General features: G+C 45.5%; 1 protein-coding gene and 1 long non-coding RNA gene across 24 annotated transcripts in view; one reads left to right on the forward strand and one right to left on the reverse strand.

The window, feature by feature from the left end:
* Positions 1-2892: 2892 nt before the first annotated feature.
* Positions 2893-3883, reverse strand: LOC131382022 (uncharacterized). Its single transcript, XR_009211172.1, has 2 exons — positions 3355-3883; positions 2893-3136 (listed from the first exon to the last, which is right to left on the reverse strand). It is a non-coding gene; the product is annotated as an uncharacterized LOC131382022 (long non-coding RNA).
* Positions 3884-4075: 192 nt separating this feature from the next.
* Positions 4076-18096, forward strand: part of BEND7 (BEN domain containing 7) — an 86759-nt gene continuing 72738 nt past the window's right edge. For 10 of the 23 annotated variants that reach the window (XM_032158989.3, XM_058431713.1, XM_032753730.2 and 7 more), the window contains exons 1-2: positions 4292-4562; positions 6811-6894. In XM_032158989.3, the coding sequence (XP_032014880.1) occupies positions 4502-4562; positions 6811-6894 (145 nt within the window). In that variant the 5' untranslated portion in view covers positions 4292-4501. Of the gene's footprint in view, positions 4563-4872; positions 5207-5501; positions 5605-6810; positions 6895-8974; positions 9103-14425; positions 14501-18096 lie in introns of those variants that run through there. The other 13 variants (XM_032159049.2, XM_058431694.1, XM_058431705.1 and 10 more) reach the window with 10 other exon arrangements.

The raw sequence follows: 18096 nt of genomic DNA on the forward strand, positions 1-18096 counted from the left end.
TCATTCTGCTTATCTTCTTTCTGAGGTGTCTTAATAAAACAGTTAAACAATAATCAAGTTGTAGACATACTACATCTACGTACATAGCATGGTTCAAATCATACATTCCTTCTAAATCTGAGCTGCCCAATATGGTCACTACTAACTACATGTGACTGTGGACGATTTGAAATTTGGCTAGTTTGAATTGATTTGTAATCTGAGGGTAAGATGCATACCAATTTCAAGACTTTGGATAAGAAAAAGCACATAAACTATCTCAATAATAATATTCTCATATTATGTGTCAAAATGATAATATTTTAATGTATTCAGTTAAATAAGATAAATTATTAAAATGAATTTCATCTGTTTATTTTTACTTTTTTCAGTGTGGCTAATAGGACATTTTAAATTATATACATAGCTTGCATTGTATTTCTATTCGACAGCAGAGCTCTAAATAAAGATGAAACTTTTCATAATGCTATTCCTCTCAGGACAGTTTTCAGGAAAAGCATTTCAAGTATTAGGGTTAAGGTTACTTCACGTTTTCTGGCCAAATTATCTGGCTTTGTCAAAGATTGAAACCAACATGTAATCTTTATAATCAAGTGGGTTTAAGCATGGCCATATAATAAAATGTTTGCCCTGCATGATGTCATTGAATATTTGACCAATTATCTCTGATCTCCAGTAACACATAAACCTGTGGTTCTGGAGCTTTAGGGGGCCTTTAAGAATGAGGCAGAGTGCTAGCTTCAGCAGCACATATACTAAAATTGGAAAGAATGAGGTAAAGAAACGATTTCAGTAGATCCCCTAGAAAACTTTCCAGGACCCCCCAATACAGACGCTATATTTGAATGAAAACAAGATGGCTACAGACTGATCTGTGTCCCCCACAAACTCGTATGTTGAATCGCTAACTCCTAATGTGACTGTATCTGGAGACTGAACCTTTAATAGAAGGTAATTAAGGTTAAAAGAGATCATAAAGGCGGAGCCCTAATTTGATAAGATTGGTGGCCTTATAAGAAGAGGGAGAGAAAGACCGCTCTCTTCCTATGCCATGTAAGGGTAGCGGTGTGCAAGCTAAGAAGAGGGCCCTCACCAGAAACTGACCCTGCCAGACCTAGATCTGAAACTTGCAGCCTTTAGAATGGTAAGAAAATAAATTGCTGTTAAGTCACCCAGTATGTGGTATTTGTTAAGATAGCCCGAACAGGCTAATACAGTAGTCCCCCTTTACCCATGATTTCAGTTACCCGCAGTCACCTATGGCCTGCAAATATTGAATGGAAACTTCCAGAAATAAACGATTCATCAATTTAAAATTGTGCCCCATTTTGAGTGGCATGATGAAATCTTTAGCTAACCCGCTCCTTCCAGCACGAAATGGGAATCATTCTTTAACCTAGCATATTCACGTTGTCTGCACTATCTGCTCGTTAATCACTTGGTAGTTGGCTTGGTTATTAGAAAACATAAAACAAAAAAAACATAGCATATATGGGGTTTGATACTAACATAGTATATATGGGGTTCAGTACTATCCTTAGGTTCAGACATCCACTGAAGGTCTTGGACATATTCCCCAAGGATAAGGAGCAGCTACTATATGGATACCTGCTACTTAAAGCAATCTCACTTTATGTTTTATTTTATATTTTAATTTTTTGGTAGAGACCGGGTCTCACGATGTTATCCGGGTTGGTCTTGAATTCCTGGCCTTAAGGAATCCTTCTGTATCCCAAAATGTTGGGATTACAGGTGTAAGCCACCACGCCTGGCCCCAAGCAATCTCATTTTAATTAAACATTATTATTAATCTTAATACTAAATGTGATATATACATTTTTGTTAGATAAGAGCATAGTGATTTGCATAAGATGCTGAGTAAATAGACATTTATTTTCTCTAAAAGTTAATAAGACAAGCCTAGCCTGTGTCCTCTGCAGGCCAACTCACTCATAGACCATCTTTGGAAAGCCAGCTTAAAAAGGGTCAAGGAGAAATGACTACTATTTAAAAATATTCTTACTCAAATATTTTATTCTTAACTATATCAAAAATATTCTCTTCAGTAAATGGAATTTGCATTCCCACTTGAACTGAAAATGCTAAGTTGTTAATACCTTCTCCAGGGATTTACTTCTTGGGATGACACCTTCACTGAGTTCATCATAGTTCAAGCATAATAAAATCTCATTATATGCTCTAAAGCATGAACGATCCGGGAAGTTCCTCAGTCAGTGTAGAACTTAGCCTTATGGCTTTGAGAATAATATTTTAAAAGGCATTACATAAAGAAAGAATGGATCCCAGCCTGGGGAACAAAATTGTATGCTTTGTTTCTTTAAAAACGTCCAAAACAGCCGGACGTGGTGGTTCACGCCTGTAATGCCAGCACTTTGGGAGGCCTAGGCGGGCTGATCACTTGAGGTCAGGAGTTTGAAACCAGCCTGGACAACATGGCGAAACCCCATCTCTACTAAAAATACAAAAAATTAGCTAGGCGTGGTGGCCCATGCCTGTAATCCTAGCTACTTGGGAGGCTGAGGCAGAAGAATCGCTTGAACCCGGGAGGTGGAGGCTGCAGTAAGCTGAGATCGCACCACTGCACTCCATCCTGGGCGACAGAATGAAACTGTCTCAAAAAAAAAAAAAAAAAAATCCAAAACATCTTCAGGTTTTTACGCCTGATTTTAAAGAAAGGGGTGCCAGGGAAGGAAGAAACCCAAATAGGGTAGTTGCTTTAATCACTGTTACCACTAATTTTCTGAGAGCAGCAAGGAGCGTCTAAGAACTCCAATAAATCTATACTAAATTTTATGTGCCCCATACATATTTTCTGGGAAAAAGGCCCTCGAGCTTTGAACATAATCTCAAAGGAAACAGTGACCAAAAAGGTTAAGAACCTCTTGTTGAAGGATTTGCTTTATTGAACGGAAGAAACAGTTCTCCCTCTCCCCTCCACGCCAGCCTTCCGGGTGTGCCGCCTTTGGTACCACCCAAGACTTCGGGATGGGTACCCATCCCTGCCTCCACTGCCTGGTTTGCTGGTTACCCTGCTCTTTGGTTCTGTTTCTCCAGGTGTGTTTCTGCAAGCTGCCTCAATGTCCCCCTTCCTCGGCAGTTGTCCTACTCTGTGTCTCTGAAGTAAGAGCGGTTCCTCAGCGGCTGCCTCATTTGGGTGAGACCCACGTGACACTCATCACATTTGTCAACCTCCTCTTTTTCCTCTACTCTTTTGGGGCCACTGGCCTTTGCCCCGTGCTGGAGAGGTAGCCCCCCATCCCCCGACTCTTTACCCGCTTCCTGGTTGGGTTTGGCAGATACTTTCACGCATGTCCCATCGTGTTCCTGTCGTACCATTCCCAGGTGGTGTGAAATTCTTTTCCTGGCCCACTCGAAAGATGTGAGAAAAATGGTGCCTGGAGCGCGCTGTCTGCTCCTCCGAAAAGAATATTACACAAAACTAGTAAGCGCTTTGTGTTTGGGTCCATGATTCCGACATATGACCTGGAGAAGCATAGTCCCCTGCACCTGCCTTGACCATGGCCTCCTGAGAGTCCCCAGGGCCACAAAAGCCCCCTATTCCAAGTGCTCTGCTTGAATGTGACTCGGCTCTTCCCACCGTCCACCCAGCCTGGGTTAGGGAATGGGAGCTCTCTCTACTATACTCTTCTCCACAATATTCTAAAACCTCCTCTCTGTCCTTGTAGAGAGAGCGCAGATGGGTAAGTTTTTCCCCCCTAAAACTTGCTTAAAATCAGCGCGTCGGGCCCCTGGGCGCCCGGAATGTGAGGGCGGGGAGGTGGTTGCTGGGGCGGTCCGCGCCTCCACGGCGAGGTGCACGGAGGAGCTCGGCCCCGCAAGCGGCGGAGAGACGCCTGCGAGCGGGGTCTGCGAGCGGAGGCCCGGGCGGCGGCAGGCCGCCGGCCGGCCGGGGTGGCCGGGCCCCCGGCCCCCTCGGGGCCAGGGGGCGGCGGCCCCCGGGGATGGGGATGGGGCCGGGTCCGCCAGGGGCCCGGGGTCCCGGCCGCCGCCCCCCCGGCCTCCTCCCCGGGGGTCAGGCCAGCCCCTGTCGGCACCTCCCCCCACCCGCCCCCCCCTCTGCCGGTCTCCGGGGCCCCCGCCCCCGCCCCCGCCCCCCTTCCCGGTGACCAAGGCCGCCGCCCCCCGTCCCCCCCCCCGCCGCCGCCGCCGCCGGCCCGCCCGGCCCGTCCCAAGGAAATTGGAACCCGCGGGCCGGCATGAGCGGGGGCCGCGGGGGCGCCTAGGGCACCGGGAGGCGGCGCCGCGCGGGGGCAACTTCGCCCGGGAGCCCACGCCGCCGGGCCCCGCGCCTGCAGCCTCGAGCGGGCTCGCGGTGGTTCCTCCCGTCCCGCGGCCTCCCCCCGCCGACTCCAGGCGCGGACCTTGGTCCCGGCGGCTCCGCGGCGGTGACACGAGCCCGCGCCGCCGCTGCCGCCGCCGCCGCCTCCTCCTCAGCCCCCGCCGCCGCCTTCCCCGCACCATGGAGTTCTCTGAGAGGAAAAGAAGCAGGAAATCCCAGAGCTTCAAACTGGTGAGCCGAGGTAAGCGGCCGCCGGGGCGGCGGGGGCAGGAAGCGGGCGCCGCGCCCTCGGCTGCCCGCGGGGGTCCACGCTGGGGGGCGCGCCTTCCCGGAGCCCCCGGTCCTTCCCGGTCCCCCGGTGCCTCCGCCGGGCTGGCAGGCAGGGCCGCGGCCGCACACGCCGGGCGGCGGGGAAAGTTGTGCCGGGGGGAGCCGGGGTGTTATTTAACGTAAACAAGTCGGAGGGCAGCTCAGGAAATTAGCAAACAATGACACCGGGGGGCCCGAGCCCTCCTCGGGGCGCCTCCGGGGCTGGGCTGGGGCGGCCGCGGACCTGCCTGGCCATCAGGCCGAGCGTGGACCCTCGGACCAGAGATTTGCTGGTTTTGTTTTCTGGGGTCTTCCCCCTTCCCCCCGCCAAGAGGAGGAGGAAAAAGGATGACTGTTGTTCTTTTTAAGGAGAAAGAAGCTCACGCCGTGTCCAAGCCTAAGGCGGAATTGTTGACATCCAACATCTCTAGCTAGCTGATTTGGGTTGGAAAGGTGTTTTAGACTAGATCACATAGCAGTCAGATAAGTATCCTTTAAAAAAAAAGAAAAAAGAAAAGAAAGAAAAGAAATCCATCTAGTTCCTGACGAATTAACAGGTGTACACCACACTCTAGGGTTTGTATTTTGTCAGGGAGGGGAAAGTGGAATACAGTCTTGTCTGTGTTCAGTTACTTGTTAAAAGTCTTTATCTTCCTGATTTGACTTTTTTTTTTAAAAAAAAAAAAAAGGTAACTCAAGAGCCATCGTGAAAATATATCTCAAAATGCATTGTCATCTTTAATTAGGGGCAGGTGACTTTTTTCATTGTAATGTCACAAGTCCTCATATTGAGTTTAGACCCGCTCTGTTTAAATGTCGTCTTTTAATCAAGTTGAGGTCAAAGCCAAACCACAGCCTGTCCCCTTTTCCTCTGTCGTTTTCTCTAGCATTGGCATCAGGGTAGAAACGCCAACAACCTGTAGAAGTCACGTGTAAACTGATGAAAATTAGTGAAAAATCGTGGACAATTGCAAGTAATCGAATTTTTCAAACTGAGCTAAGCTAGCTAAGCTGTGGATTTGGTTCATCTGAAAATGCTTTGATTATAGGCATTTTGAAGATCCATTCTTATCTGCCTTCCCTAATTTAGTTTGGATACTGTTTAATGAAAGAGGCCTGAAATAGTTTCACGCATTCAAAATACTTGGCTCTTCCCACTTTCTGAGTAAATTTTTTTTTCCACATCCGTGTTGATTACTCAGTGACTTGGACTTTTAAAAGTCTCTGGGTGATCGCCCTGTTGGTGCTATCTGATTCATTCAGGAATGTAGGCTGCCTTCTTATTGATGACCTCAGAGAACTTAACTGCTTTATCTTAAAAGTGAGAGTAGTTTTGTTGACTTTGTCCTGTGAGGTCTAAGGCCAGAGGAAGGGGACTAGGTGTTAAGGAGGAACCTCTATTTTCATGCCTAAGTGACCTTGCTTTTCAAAAATAGAAGCAAAAGTGCAGTAGCCTCCATAGAGAAGCTTGTAAAATACTGTATTTTAAACTTTGACTGACGTAGCAAGTTTTTCCTTTTTTCTTTTTCTTTTTCTTTTAATTGTAGGTCTGATTCTTCTCTTTCTCTGCAGGTGCAGTTTTAGAAAATAAACTGTTGCATATTAAATAAAGTGCAGTAGCTGAATGCGAAAGAGTCACTTGTGTGAAAGATGAAAATCTTGCTTTCTTATCCAAATCATACTACATTTGAAATAACAAATCAGTATTTTTCTTGTGTGCTTGCCTTTAAGCTGCTTAAAGGCTGAGATTTTCTGGGTAAACTGAGAAAACTAGAGTGCTGGCTAACTTTAAAGCATACTGTTGATATGCTGGTGAAAATGGGTTGTGAAGAGAAATTTGGAAACCTCCCCTGCTCTATGATTGGGCAAACATACTTGCCACCTCAAAGAAGAAAAGCCTAAAAATTGGCATCTGTGGGTACAATTTACCGTGAAAATGGTGTGATCAAGCAAAGCTGTCTTCTAAAGCCAAAGTAATCTTTCAAGTTTGCGTACTCCAGAATAAGTAAAGTTTTAGGAATTATTATTGACTACAAATTCTGTGATTAATTCAGTTCTCAAAAAGTTTATTTATAAATTATAGAGTATACGTACTAAATAGAATGAGATTCTAGACTTTACTGCTTATTCCTATCTTGAGGTCCTTAGGATTCTAATTTTTGGTTGTTTTCTCATGCCAGATTATCACCATGAGGTGTATAAGAGCCCAGAATTCAGCAACGATGTTAATGGGGAGGCCAAAGAGACACAACCCATTTTTTTAGGTAGGTTCCTGTGTTAATTAATATCTCAGCAAAACATCGGGGCCATTTGCAATTAGGGGGAAAAAGGAAATTGTTCAGGAACGGGAAATGTCTGCCGTTGCTTAATGTATGACATTCTTTTCAAGACCTTTTATTTTACAGATTGCCAATATATCCCTTATTAACATTGCTAAAAGTTGTAATTTCAGACATAAATGTTTATTAGTGTCTACACACAGTGCTAATTATCACTCACTCACAGAGCCAGATGCTGACTGTGCAGTTTTGTGGCTCTGCGCTCACCCCATTTACATTGCATATTCGCTGGCATGCTTCACTGGCAATAGTTTGTGTAATTGGGGTATTACATCTTTGACATCTGGATAACAGAAATTCAATTTCCAGGAAGCTGCTATTTGTTTGGTTTTGCTTCTGCCTTGGGTGGGATAGAGGATTAATGTGCTGTCTTATTGTAATGTCCCTTCACCTCTGTGGCCCAGTTGCTAATCCTGCCATGACAAAATTAAATTAAATCTACAGTCAAAAAGCATAAGGAAAATAAAAGTGTGGTTGTCTGCCTAACCAGCTCTTGATAGTGCTAGTTATCATCAAGCAGCTCCTCATTTTCCTGGCTTTGTGCTCCTTTCACACCAGTATTTTGGGGCAGGGGGACCAGCGTGCTTTCCTCTTACCATCCTTGTTCCCAGCTCACGTCAGGGACGAGCAGAGCTAAAGCAGCATTTCCGAGACTTTCCAGCAAGTGTAGCTGCATGATGGGTGGGTAGGTAGCCACAAACATTGCCACCTTTTCCATGTGCAGTGTTGGCGCAAATACTGTACAGGAAAGACTTTGGATGTGCAGTTTTTTATTTGCACACCATCAGCCAAAAATGAAACCATGTAGGATTTTGCCTCTAAGAGTGAAGTACCCATAAGGTCAGGGTGGAGAGTAGATGGTGGCGTTTGGCCTCAACCTTGTCCATCTTGGACCTCTGCAATCCCAGGTAGCAGGGTGAGGGCCCAGCACTGCACAGCAAGGAAGCAGAACATGAGAGGGGTCAGAGCGAGAGCGATTACAAGCAAAGCCACAATTACCCCATCAAGGGGGACTTCAGGTAGCAGGACTGCTGCTCAGACCCAGTGTGGGTCAGCCTTCAAATGAAGCTCTCACCAGGATCTCTCTGGTTTTGGTTTGAGGGATAGAAAGGGTGGGTCGGGATGCATTGGGAAGAAGTCAAATATTAGTATATACTTTAAGAGGAAAAATAGGAGGGAAATGTCAGCATTTCTTACATGAGCGATCATTGATGGCACATGGATCTTTCTGCTGAGGGAAAGAATATCACTGGGGCCAGCACTGCTCCCAGTACCTGTTTACTGTTAAGAGAGCTAGGAGCCAAAAGGTTAATAATCAAGTGAAATGCTGTGGCCCAGAAAGAGAATATTCTTGGATTCTAGTCTTTCCAGTCCGCTAAACTTGGTCAGTTGGAATTCTTTTTTTGAGACGGAGTTTCACTCTTGTTACTCAGGCTGGAGTGCAATGGCACCATCTTGGCTCACTGCAACCCCTGCCTCCCGGGTTCAGGTGATTTTCCTGCCTCAGCCTCCAGAGTAGCTGGGATTACAGGCACCTGCCAACACGCGTGACTAATTTTTTGTATTTTTAGTAGAGACAGAGTTTCACCATGTTGGCCAGGCTGGTCTCGAACTCCTGACCTCAGGTGATCCACCTGCCTCAGCCTCCCAAAGTGCTGGGATTACAGGCATGAGCCACCATGCCTGGCTGGTCAGTTGGAATTCTGTATTATCGAAGTACCACTCTATATAGCCATTTGAAATAACGAATTTACCCTTTAGTAGAAAATTTACATTCACCATACAAATGGAACATCATGTCCTTGATTTAGTTCTTCTCCAGCAAGGCAGGCTTTCCCGCGCTTTCTGCTGTGTACTACTAGAAGAGTGATAAGGTCACTATGAAGGAAGTGAATTGTAAGGATAAGAGAGGGGAAGCTGAAGAGCAACAGGATGCTAGTGAACAGGATTCAGTAAGCTGGAAACTCCCAGAGATGATAGACGTTATTGCTTTTCTTCTTCCTAGTCCAAGTTGAGGAAGATACAAGAATTCCAGTGAAAAGCCAGGCTTGAGATAGATACGCTTTCAAAGTGGTTGCTCCAGAAGGCCTTCGGCATCAAGAGACAAAAGATTGAACAGCCTGGGAGTGTGCTGTGGGTTATTTTCAATCTTCTGCTCATTCTTGGGTCATCATGTAGTTGGTTCCCAAATAACATTTTTATTTTATGATCTCTAGGTCAGTTTAGAAAAAGTAACAGAAATTGTCACAGAAACATGATTTCTGGAGCAATTGAGAATAGTTACTGGTGGCATCTGAGAGTAGGAATTTTTTGTTGACAGTGTTATAGTTTATAGTTTTATAGTTACACTTTTCAAAACATAACTATTTCAATTATGTTTATTTTATAAATTGCTAAAGCCCATCCATAAAGATGTAGAATTACATGGGAAGCTTATGACATCCAAGGGGGTTTGGTACCAAAATACTAGAACTCTTTCCCCTATAACAAAGTACTGACACACTGTCCCAGGGATGGTCTGTAGGATTTTCTACATTCAAAGATATGTGTTCCCTTGAATACTGTCTGCATCTATAAGATCAAAGTTTACGTTTTAGGTGAAAAAGAGTCTTCTAGAATGTGGCAGAGGTTCCCACATCAAGTCTACTTCTCTGGAACACTTTTAGGCTGTTAACGAATGTAGTGCATCTCACATGGTAGGGTAGCTCAGTAGTGTAAATGAGCTTGGCCTCCTGCTTTAGCAATTACTCACATATTTTTAATTGGATAATAGAGTCAGAAGACGTTACTTTACCCGTGGACATTGACTTTCTCAAGCTTACTGTGATGGGACTACAATGAAGATTTAAGCACTGTTTGAGGGAAAACAGTTCTCTTAAATCAGTTCAGCCAGTGTCTTTATGAGAAAATACTCCGAACCCAGCACTTTTCTGGAATGGGAGTAGGGTCAGAGATAGTCACAGAAATGGATAGGACAGGGACCCTGTTCTCGGGGATTCAGATCCAGCTGGGGAGGAGACAGGACAAATTCAGGAAACAGGGAGCAGTATTCAGCAATCGTAAGAGCTACAGTTGTTTGAGCACTTAACTGTGTGCAAGGCAGCACGTTGAGCACTTTACATAAAAGACCTGATTTGCTCTTTGCAGCATGTCTGTACGAGTTATCATCAACCCCATTTTGTAGATGAGCCTAGAGATGTCGAGGTGACCTGCCCAAGGTCTCTCAAGTAGGAAGTGCCACAGGTGGGGTTCCAGTGCAGGTCTGCCTGAGCTTTGAACACTCCACTTAACCGCCTCTCTGTGAACAGTAATTAAATGACAAATGTGAATGATCAGGGCAACAGCAAATGCAGAGTTGGAAGGGGTAGAGGGGAGGGCTCTGCAAAGCAGAGATGTTGAACTACAGGAAAGATTCGCTCCTGTATTTCTCCTCCCTGGAGAAGATTCCAGGTGGGAAGGGTGAGGGAGCCGCCAATAAGCATCATTATAGCTCGACCATAAGTATTGCACTTATGGTTTAGAAAGTGCTTTCCCATCTGTTTTCTCGGGATTTTTACCATATACCTGTGGGGTAGTTAGGGCAGATATAATGATTCCTATAATGATGGGAACCGAAGTTCAGTTACTTGACCTGCTCATGAATAGCAGAGGCCAGAGTAAACCCAGGCCTCAGTAAACCCAGGCCCCCTCTCAAAAGATCTTTCCTCTCTGCACTGTGGAGCCAGGCGAAGCCAAGGCTCATGGAGGAGGCCTTAGCTGCTAGCAGGGCACTTTTAGAAGGATTTTAATGAGACAATTAATTTATTATTCATAGCAGTAATGCAAATATAAAATGAAGTCTCTTTTCACACATTGGATTTTGGGTTAGATTTATCATAGTATGTACATTTGAAACATGTTTATCTATCAGGTGTTCAGTCTCATTCATTTATTCATTCAACAGAAATTCATTGCGCTCCGTTTACATCCATGCCAAGCCCTGTTCTAGTTATTCTTTTTAATATTCAGTTCAGTTATTCAGCTTTCCATAGATGAAGCACACAGTGCGGCAGCCATGCCAGCTGAGCCGGGTCGACATCTCTGAAACTGAAATCTCTTTTCAGTGGCTGTCTTGATGACAGCTGCCCCTACTAGAGTCCCCAGAATCTCCCCAAAGAGGACACACTCGAACAATTCCTGTGCACTTTTACAAGTTAGAGAGTTACCTCCCAGCCACGACATCATTCTCCTCCCTGGAGGACTCGGCAGGTGCGTCTGTAAAATGGAGGAGGTCTTCACCTGGAGTCAGGTGGCCTGGGTCCCACCCTGGTTCTTGGTTGGTTTCAAAAGGCTTGGGAGCTGAGCCCCTGCTCCCAAGAGGAAGAAAGGGCTAGTGTGTCACCATACCTGGGGCAGGAGTTGCAACCTCAGAGGAAATGAAGGGCCAAGGGGTAAAAGTGGAACCCCAAAATCCCAGTATGTGGAAGCAAGTGCTTCCCCTCTGTTCCTCCCCACAAAAGCTCCACCTTCAGCACCCTGGCCTCACTGTGTCCTTGTGTCCCTGTGCTCTTTCTTGTCAGTCCTCTCCTTTTTTGGTGGTGGAATGAATGGGACAGATGACCAGGAGTGTCTCTCGGGGTTAGGTACGTGGCCGGTAATAGTGAGTGTTATTTACCCAGTGCTGTGTGCCAGCACTATGTAAAGGACTTTGTAAATGTTATCCCATTAATTGTCCCAAGAAACGTGTTGTTTTTCCCTCTTTATGGATGAAGAGTTTGAGGAGTTCACAGAGTTACTCAGTGCCAGAGCCAGGATGCAAGCCAGGGTCTGTGTGTCTCCAAAGCAAGCCCTTAACCGCGTGGCAGGCTTTGTTCAAACGCGCTCCCAAGCGGAACCCCCAGTATGTCCAGCAGATCAAAGGGGAGCAGAGCTGCTTGAGAAAAGGTCGAGGAGACCCAGAGCGCCTTACGTGCCTTTCACATTCCTCTGTGGGCCTCTGCAGAATGTTAGGGCGCCCCCAGTCACTGTTTTAAAACTCCTGGTCTAGACAGTTCCCAAGGCTTCATACAGCACCTGATTTGTCTGATTATACTCCAGGACCGAAAAATGGCTTCAAAAACAATTGCAAGCGAAGTCGAAGTTTGGAGAGCCTCTTGAGGAAACTTAAATACCGATGGCTTCTTTCAATTTACGTGCACGTATACATATGTTTCGGTAGCTATGGATGCAGAACTTGGTCGTTCTCACTTATGACTCGTTGCCTAAAGTCTGGGAGGCATTTGTAGTTAGGCCATCCGGGCACTCCATCTCTCTTTTAGTTTCTATTGCAGCTACGCTGTGAGGTTGGTGTTGGGTCGGCCTCATGTTTTACAAATGGGAACCTCAACTCAGGGATGAAAGTGATTTGCCCAAGGCTACATGGTCATTAGTAGCTGACCACACTTTCCAGTGGGGTCTCCTGAAATCCACTTCTGAGTTCTTCACCTTGTCAGAGCTGCCACAACTCCTTGCTCCAATCTGCCCACATGGGCTGATCTCAGTATGTAACTTCTCACCCTCTCTCCTGCTTAGAGACTTCAGCTGCCATGTCATGGGTTCTAGAATCAAGGCAAAGCCCTTCACTGAGTGTTTAGTATGCACAGTCTGACCTGACCACATTTGCATCTCCCCGTCTGCAGCTTTCATGTAACCGCCTTCCCTTGAGCCAACCGGCTTCCTAAAGTAGGACTTCCAGGTGCAGAGAGGGCACCACAGGGAGAAGGAATGGGGTGGGCAGGAGCTACGGCCTGGGAAAGCCCCTCCTGCTGGGAAGAAAGGAGCTAGGGCTTGTTTACTGTCTCCCGTGTGTTCTGGGCACTTCCGAGCTTTATCTCATTTAACACTGAGACCAGCTCTGAGAAGGTATTGTCATTTCTACTTTTATATGAGAAAAATGGGCCTTTAGAATTGTTAATGTACGTAAGGTCATAGAACTAGGAGACAAGAGCCTGGATCTGGAATTTGGACATGGCCTGGCCACAATCTTTCCACTGTACCATGCGGCATTGGAGGAGTGAGGCCACGCTCTCCTCTCTCTTTCAGTTCGCTGTCTGTTTCTAAACCACCTTTCCAGCCCTCTCTTGCTCTTCACCCTCACTGGAAACATGTGCTGTGTCAAACTGGTCGCATCATTCCCTCCTAAAGCACCTTCCCATTCTCATCTCTGCCATTTCACTGTGGCTCCTTCTCCATCCTAGCCTCCTACCATTCCTTACCCCATTTCCAAACTCCTTCTAGTAAAATCCTGTCTCTCCTATCGGTTTTTAAAGCCCAATTCAAATATTACCTTGGCCTGTAAGCCTTCTCAGTTTACATAGCGTAGCAGAGAGAAGTTGGATTTAGAGTCAGAAAACCTTGCTTTGAATCTCAGGCTCCAGTTCTAACACCTTGGATAACACTCTTGAGGGGTTTTCCTCATCTTCTGTAGTAGAAGAATGACATTGGCCCTCCTGACGCACATGCGAAATCCTGTATGGCAAAACGCTTTTTCAAACTGGAAAACATTGTATTTGTGTTTTTATTACCCCATTCTCCCTCCTTCTCCCAGATTTAGGAGTTATCTTTTCTTTTTTTTTTTTTTTTTTTTTGAGACGGAGTCTCGCTCTGTCGCCCAGACTGGAGTGCAGTGGCACCATCTCAGCTCACTGCAAGTTCCACCTCCCAGGTTCACGCCATTCTCCTGCCTCAGCCTCCCGAGTAGCTGGGACTACAGGCGCCTGCCACCACGCCCAGCTAATTTTTTTTCTGTGTTTTTTTTAGTAGAGACAGGTTTTCACCGTGTTAGCCAGGATGGTCTCGAACTCCTGACCTCATGATCCACCTGCCTCGGCTTCCCAAAGTGCTGGGATTAGAGGTGTGAGCCACCGCGCCCAGCCTAGGAGTTATCTATTCTTCCAATCACTTGGGCACTAAGTAATAACATTACTCTTTTCTGGCACTTACCATGTGATGCCCAATATTTACTTATTTTTGTGTGTGGCTTTATTGTGCTCAAGTCACCCTGCAGATCCTTCCCCGAAACTTAACAGCTGCCACATTGAAATGTGGTTGTTTATTTTCAGGACTCTCCTAGTCGTTCCTAATGTAAATTGTCAGATCCTAGAGGGCAAGTGTGACCTGAATTCATTTTGGATCCTTTGAGAACCTAGCACAATGCTGCATCCGTAATAGGTACTCTGCTGATAGGTCCTCAGATACGGGATTTAAACGGATGAATATATTGGACACTGTCATTAGGACTCTGAAGATTTATTGTAAAGTATACTGCTATACTGAGATTTTAGAGACATTTAGTGAGCCAAACTAAAAGATGCCTCATTTAACTTTAAGGTTCTGTGACATACTAGAGTAGAAATTTGGGATTTCTGATGTTGATTTGTGAGATACAACTTCTTTTTTCAAATCTAGAAGAGACCGAAAAGGAGAACTCACATATGAAAGCCAGTGACATGTTGGAAACCAAAATTGGAAAATCACATTTGTTCTGCTCGTTCCTTATTCTGCTGTAACACAGGTACAGCTTTAGAAAGGTGCTTAAGATAGCACTGGCCCGTCTGTAAACTGATGTTGACGTTGTTGACTTCTGAGATTTCACATGAAGCAAGCTTTTCTACCTTAATTTAAGGCCATAAAGCCATGTATTAAAGATCACACCAACAAACCTTAGTGCCTGTCGGGTTTCCGAGGGAGTTGGGCCCCTGCACACAGCCACCCAAGTTGTACCTGCCCAAGGGGGCCCTGTGAGGGGCCAGTGGGGCTGACATGCAGCCTGCAGCCTGCTCGCCATGGCCCGCGTGGGGGCAGCAGCTGTCCTGAGGAAAAGCCACCTCTTTCTGTTTCTCAGGAAGGCTCGCTGTGGTTCAGCAACTGCCCTGTAAATGAAAAGTGTGATATATTGTGGTCTTTTTCTTTTCTTACACTGGTCATGACCAAATCATTGAAAAAGAAATAAATTCATGAAGGATGGAATCTAAGGAAACATGCTGACAATTCAGCCTCCCTGTGGTTTTGTTTTTGGAGGAAAGTCATATGGCCATCTATACGGTGAAATAAGGATTTTGAACCAGTGTGTTTTGCATCTCAAAAGTTAAAAATAGACCTGGGATGTTGGCGCGGGAAGTCTGTTATCCTTATAAGTAGCAGATTATCAGAGAGAAAGTGACCTGGACAGCAGTGCCTCAGCAGCAGCAGGGGAGCGGGGCTGGCGAAGGGCAGAAACCTGAACCTGCAGCAATTGTGATCCACACGGTGCCTTTCGGCTCCTGAGAGTATTGTGTGCAACTTGGGCTGCCCCTCTGCCTGAAATTCTTTTCCATTTTTCAGAGACAGGGTCTCACTCTGTTGCCCTGGCTGGAGTGCAGTGGTGTGATCATAGTTTACCAAAGCCTCCAACTCCTGGGCTTAAGGTACTCAGCCTCCCAAGTAGCTGGGACTTCAGGCATGCACCACCATGCCTAGCTAATATTTTTATTTTTTGTAGAGACAGTGTCTCCCTCTGTTGCCCTGGCTGGTCTTGAACTCCTGGCCTCAAGCAATCCTCCAGCCTTGGCCTCCCACAGTGCTGGGATTATAGGTGTGATGCTTGAAATTCTTTATCATCTAAGTGCACCCAAACTCCCTAGCATGACAGCTGAGACCCTGCATGACCTGCCCCCATCTACTTCTTCGAGCTGATTCCTGACACTCCCCTCTTGCCTCCATGTGCAGCACTTTTCATTCCTGCAGCAGTTCTCCTTCCTTATGTTTTAGGCTGTGCACTTCCTCACCTCATTGACATGCTTACCACTCTTCTGCAAAAAAAAAAAATTCTACAAAAAAATACAAAAATTAGCCGGGTGTCATGGTACATACCTGTAGTCCCAGCTACTCAGGAGGCTGAGGTGGGAGGATCAGTTGAGCCCAGGGGGTGGAAGTTGCAGTGAGCTGAGATAGCACCATTGCAGTCCAGCCTGGGCAACAAGTGAGATCCTGTCCCCCCCTCCCAAAAAAAAAACGCCACCAGAAAACCCCAATAGGGCAACAAATGCTTGCTTAATTTATTTGTTCTGCTTGCTTCTTAAAGAATATATCCAGATATTCCAATCAACACTTATTTTTTGTATGGTCACATATATCTTCAATGGACACTGAGAAATACAGTCTTTTACTTAAACACTTAAATATAATGGTCTTTGGCACGGGAAATCCAAAAGCCTCCTTTGGTGTCAATTCTTCAAAGCCTGTATGTATCCTGCTATCATCTAGCCTGATCTCTTTGCATTTTTGTTTGCAGAACAGGGTCTGGCACATTCTAGGAAATATCATAAGTATTTGTTAAATAAACTTTTTTTTCCTTTGAGTTAGAGTCTTGCTCTGTCGCCGAGGCTGGAGTGCAGTGGCGCGATCTCGGCTCATTGCATCCTTCACCTTCCAGGTTCAAGTGATTCTCCTGCCTCAGCCTCCCGAGTAGCTGGGACTATAGGCGCGTGCCACTGCGCCTGGCTAGTTTTTGTATTTTTAGTGGAGACAGGGTTTCACCATGTTGGCCAGGCAGGTCTTGAACTCCCGACTTCAAGCAATCTGCCTGCCTTGGCCTCCCAAACTGCTGGAATTACCGGCATGAGCCACCGTGCCCAGCCTGTTTTCTATTTGAATAGGTAGCAGTCTCCCTCCTTTAAAGTCTAACTCTGAAATAGGATGCACTCCTGTGCCCCTGTATGTCACCAGCCTCCGCGCCACCCCCGGGCCTCACAGACTCACATGACACAAGGGACAGCACCCCTGGAATCTTGCAACACCAGGACCCTGGCATGTGCTCTGCCGGCCTCTTTGCCTAGAGTGACCTTGACTACCTTTGCCTCCGTGATCTTTTATTTATCCTTCCAGTCTCAGTTTGAATTCCTTCAGGGCAAGACTCTGAGTGTTCAATGCTGTATTCCTATTGTAATATTCCTTTGCGCAGAGTAGACTCTTAATAACTATTCTTGAGTAAATGAATGAGTTCCATGTTAAACCATGTTAAAGGGTAATGTGCCTCCAGTTATTAGTAGATCAGAGTGGGACAATTGATTGAATGAGGCCGTTTCCTTGTGCAGGATTGTCCCATGCGGCGCGTGAGGTCTTCATCCCACTCTCCACATGCTGGCAGTGTAAACGTACATCAATGTTGATAGCACCCCATCTACACATTGTGTCCATCAAATGCGCTCTCTACGAATGTAAGCTACAGCATAGTCCTTAGCAGGCCAGGGTTGTGGGATCAGTCATCCTGAAGGCAATTTGGCTTTAAACAGGAAAAAAAGCTATTCCAATGCCATCAACTGAACCTCCCTCGTCCATTGTCTCACAGATGCTAGGATGAAGGGAGAGCGGATGAGAGGCTATGCTGAACATTTCGGCCGCATGACCATAGTTAGGAGAGAGAGGTCAAAGAGCACATTCCACTGGGGGTCAGGTTACTGTGCCTCATTTCTCTACAAAGGATAGCTTATCGCACGCATATTTCATAATAGGTTTTCAAATCATCACAAAGTCGAGACAGATTTTCTTTCAGTATTCCATACAACCTTGTAAATAAGAATCCATAAAATTGTTTTCTTAGTATTGCATTTTTTTTCAAACAAGCAGAAATATACTGTGTTATTCAGATTCCAAGGGGTTTACAATGTTTTTTACTTGAAATCAAATTTTATATCTGAAAGGTTAATGGAGAAAACTAATTATACTGCTATCTGGTAACCAAATGTGTGATGAGACATTTGTCTCTGTAATTAACAGCAAGGAACTTTTATAGTTCCATAAAATCGAATGCTACATAGAGTATTCTGTGAGCATTTGTTTGGCCGAGGTGTCCAAAACAGAGATGTTTATGGATGATATAAACTTGAGCTGAAATGTAATGCAGGTGTCTGTGTCTCTCGCAGCATTTCTCATTGTTGAAATGGAAGCCAAAAGATTAATACCTTTACATTGTCATGATAAAATAAGTGATGTGTTCTTGGAACAGTGGAACACTACATAAGTTACTCAGTAATTCCAAGAATTTATTCTGTTCCAGGAATAATATCCTTAACAATTTATTTTTACAGAAAAAGTTGATGCAATAGAATAGACTATGAAGTTTCTTGCATG

This window comes from Hylobates moloch, unplaced genomic scaffold (genome assembly GCF_009828535.3).
Source record: "Hylobates moloch isolate HMO894 unplaced genomic scaffold, HMol_V3 SCAFFOLD_2, whole genome shotgun sequence".
NCBI classification, from domain to species: Eukaryota; Metazoa; Chordata; class Mammalia; order Primates; family Hylobatidae; genus Hylobates; species Hylobates moloch.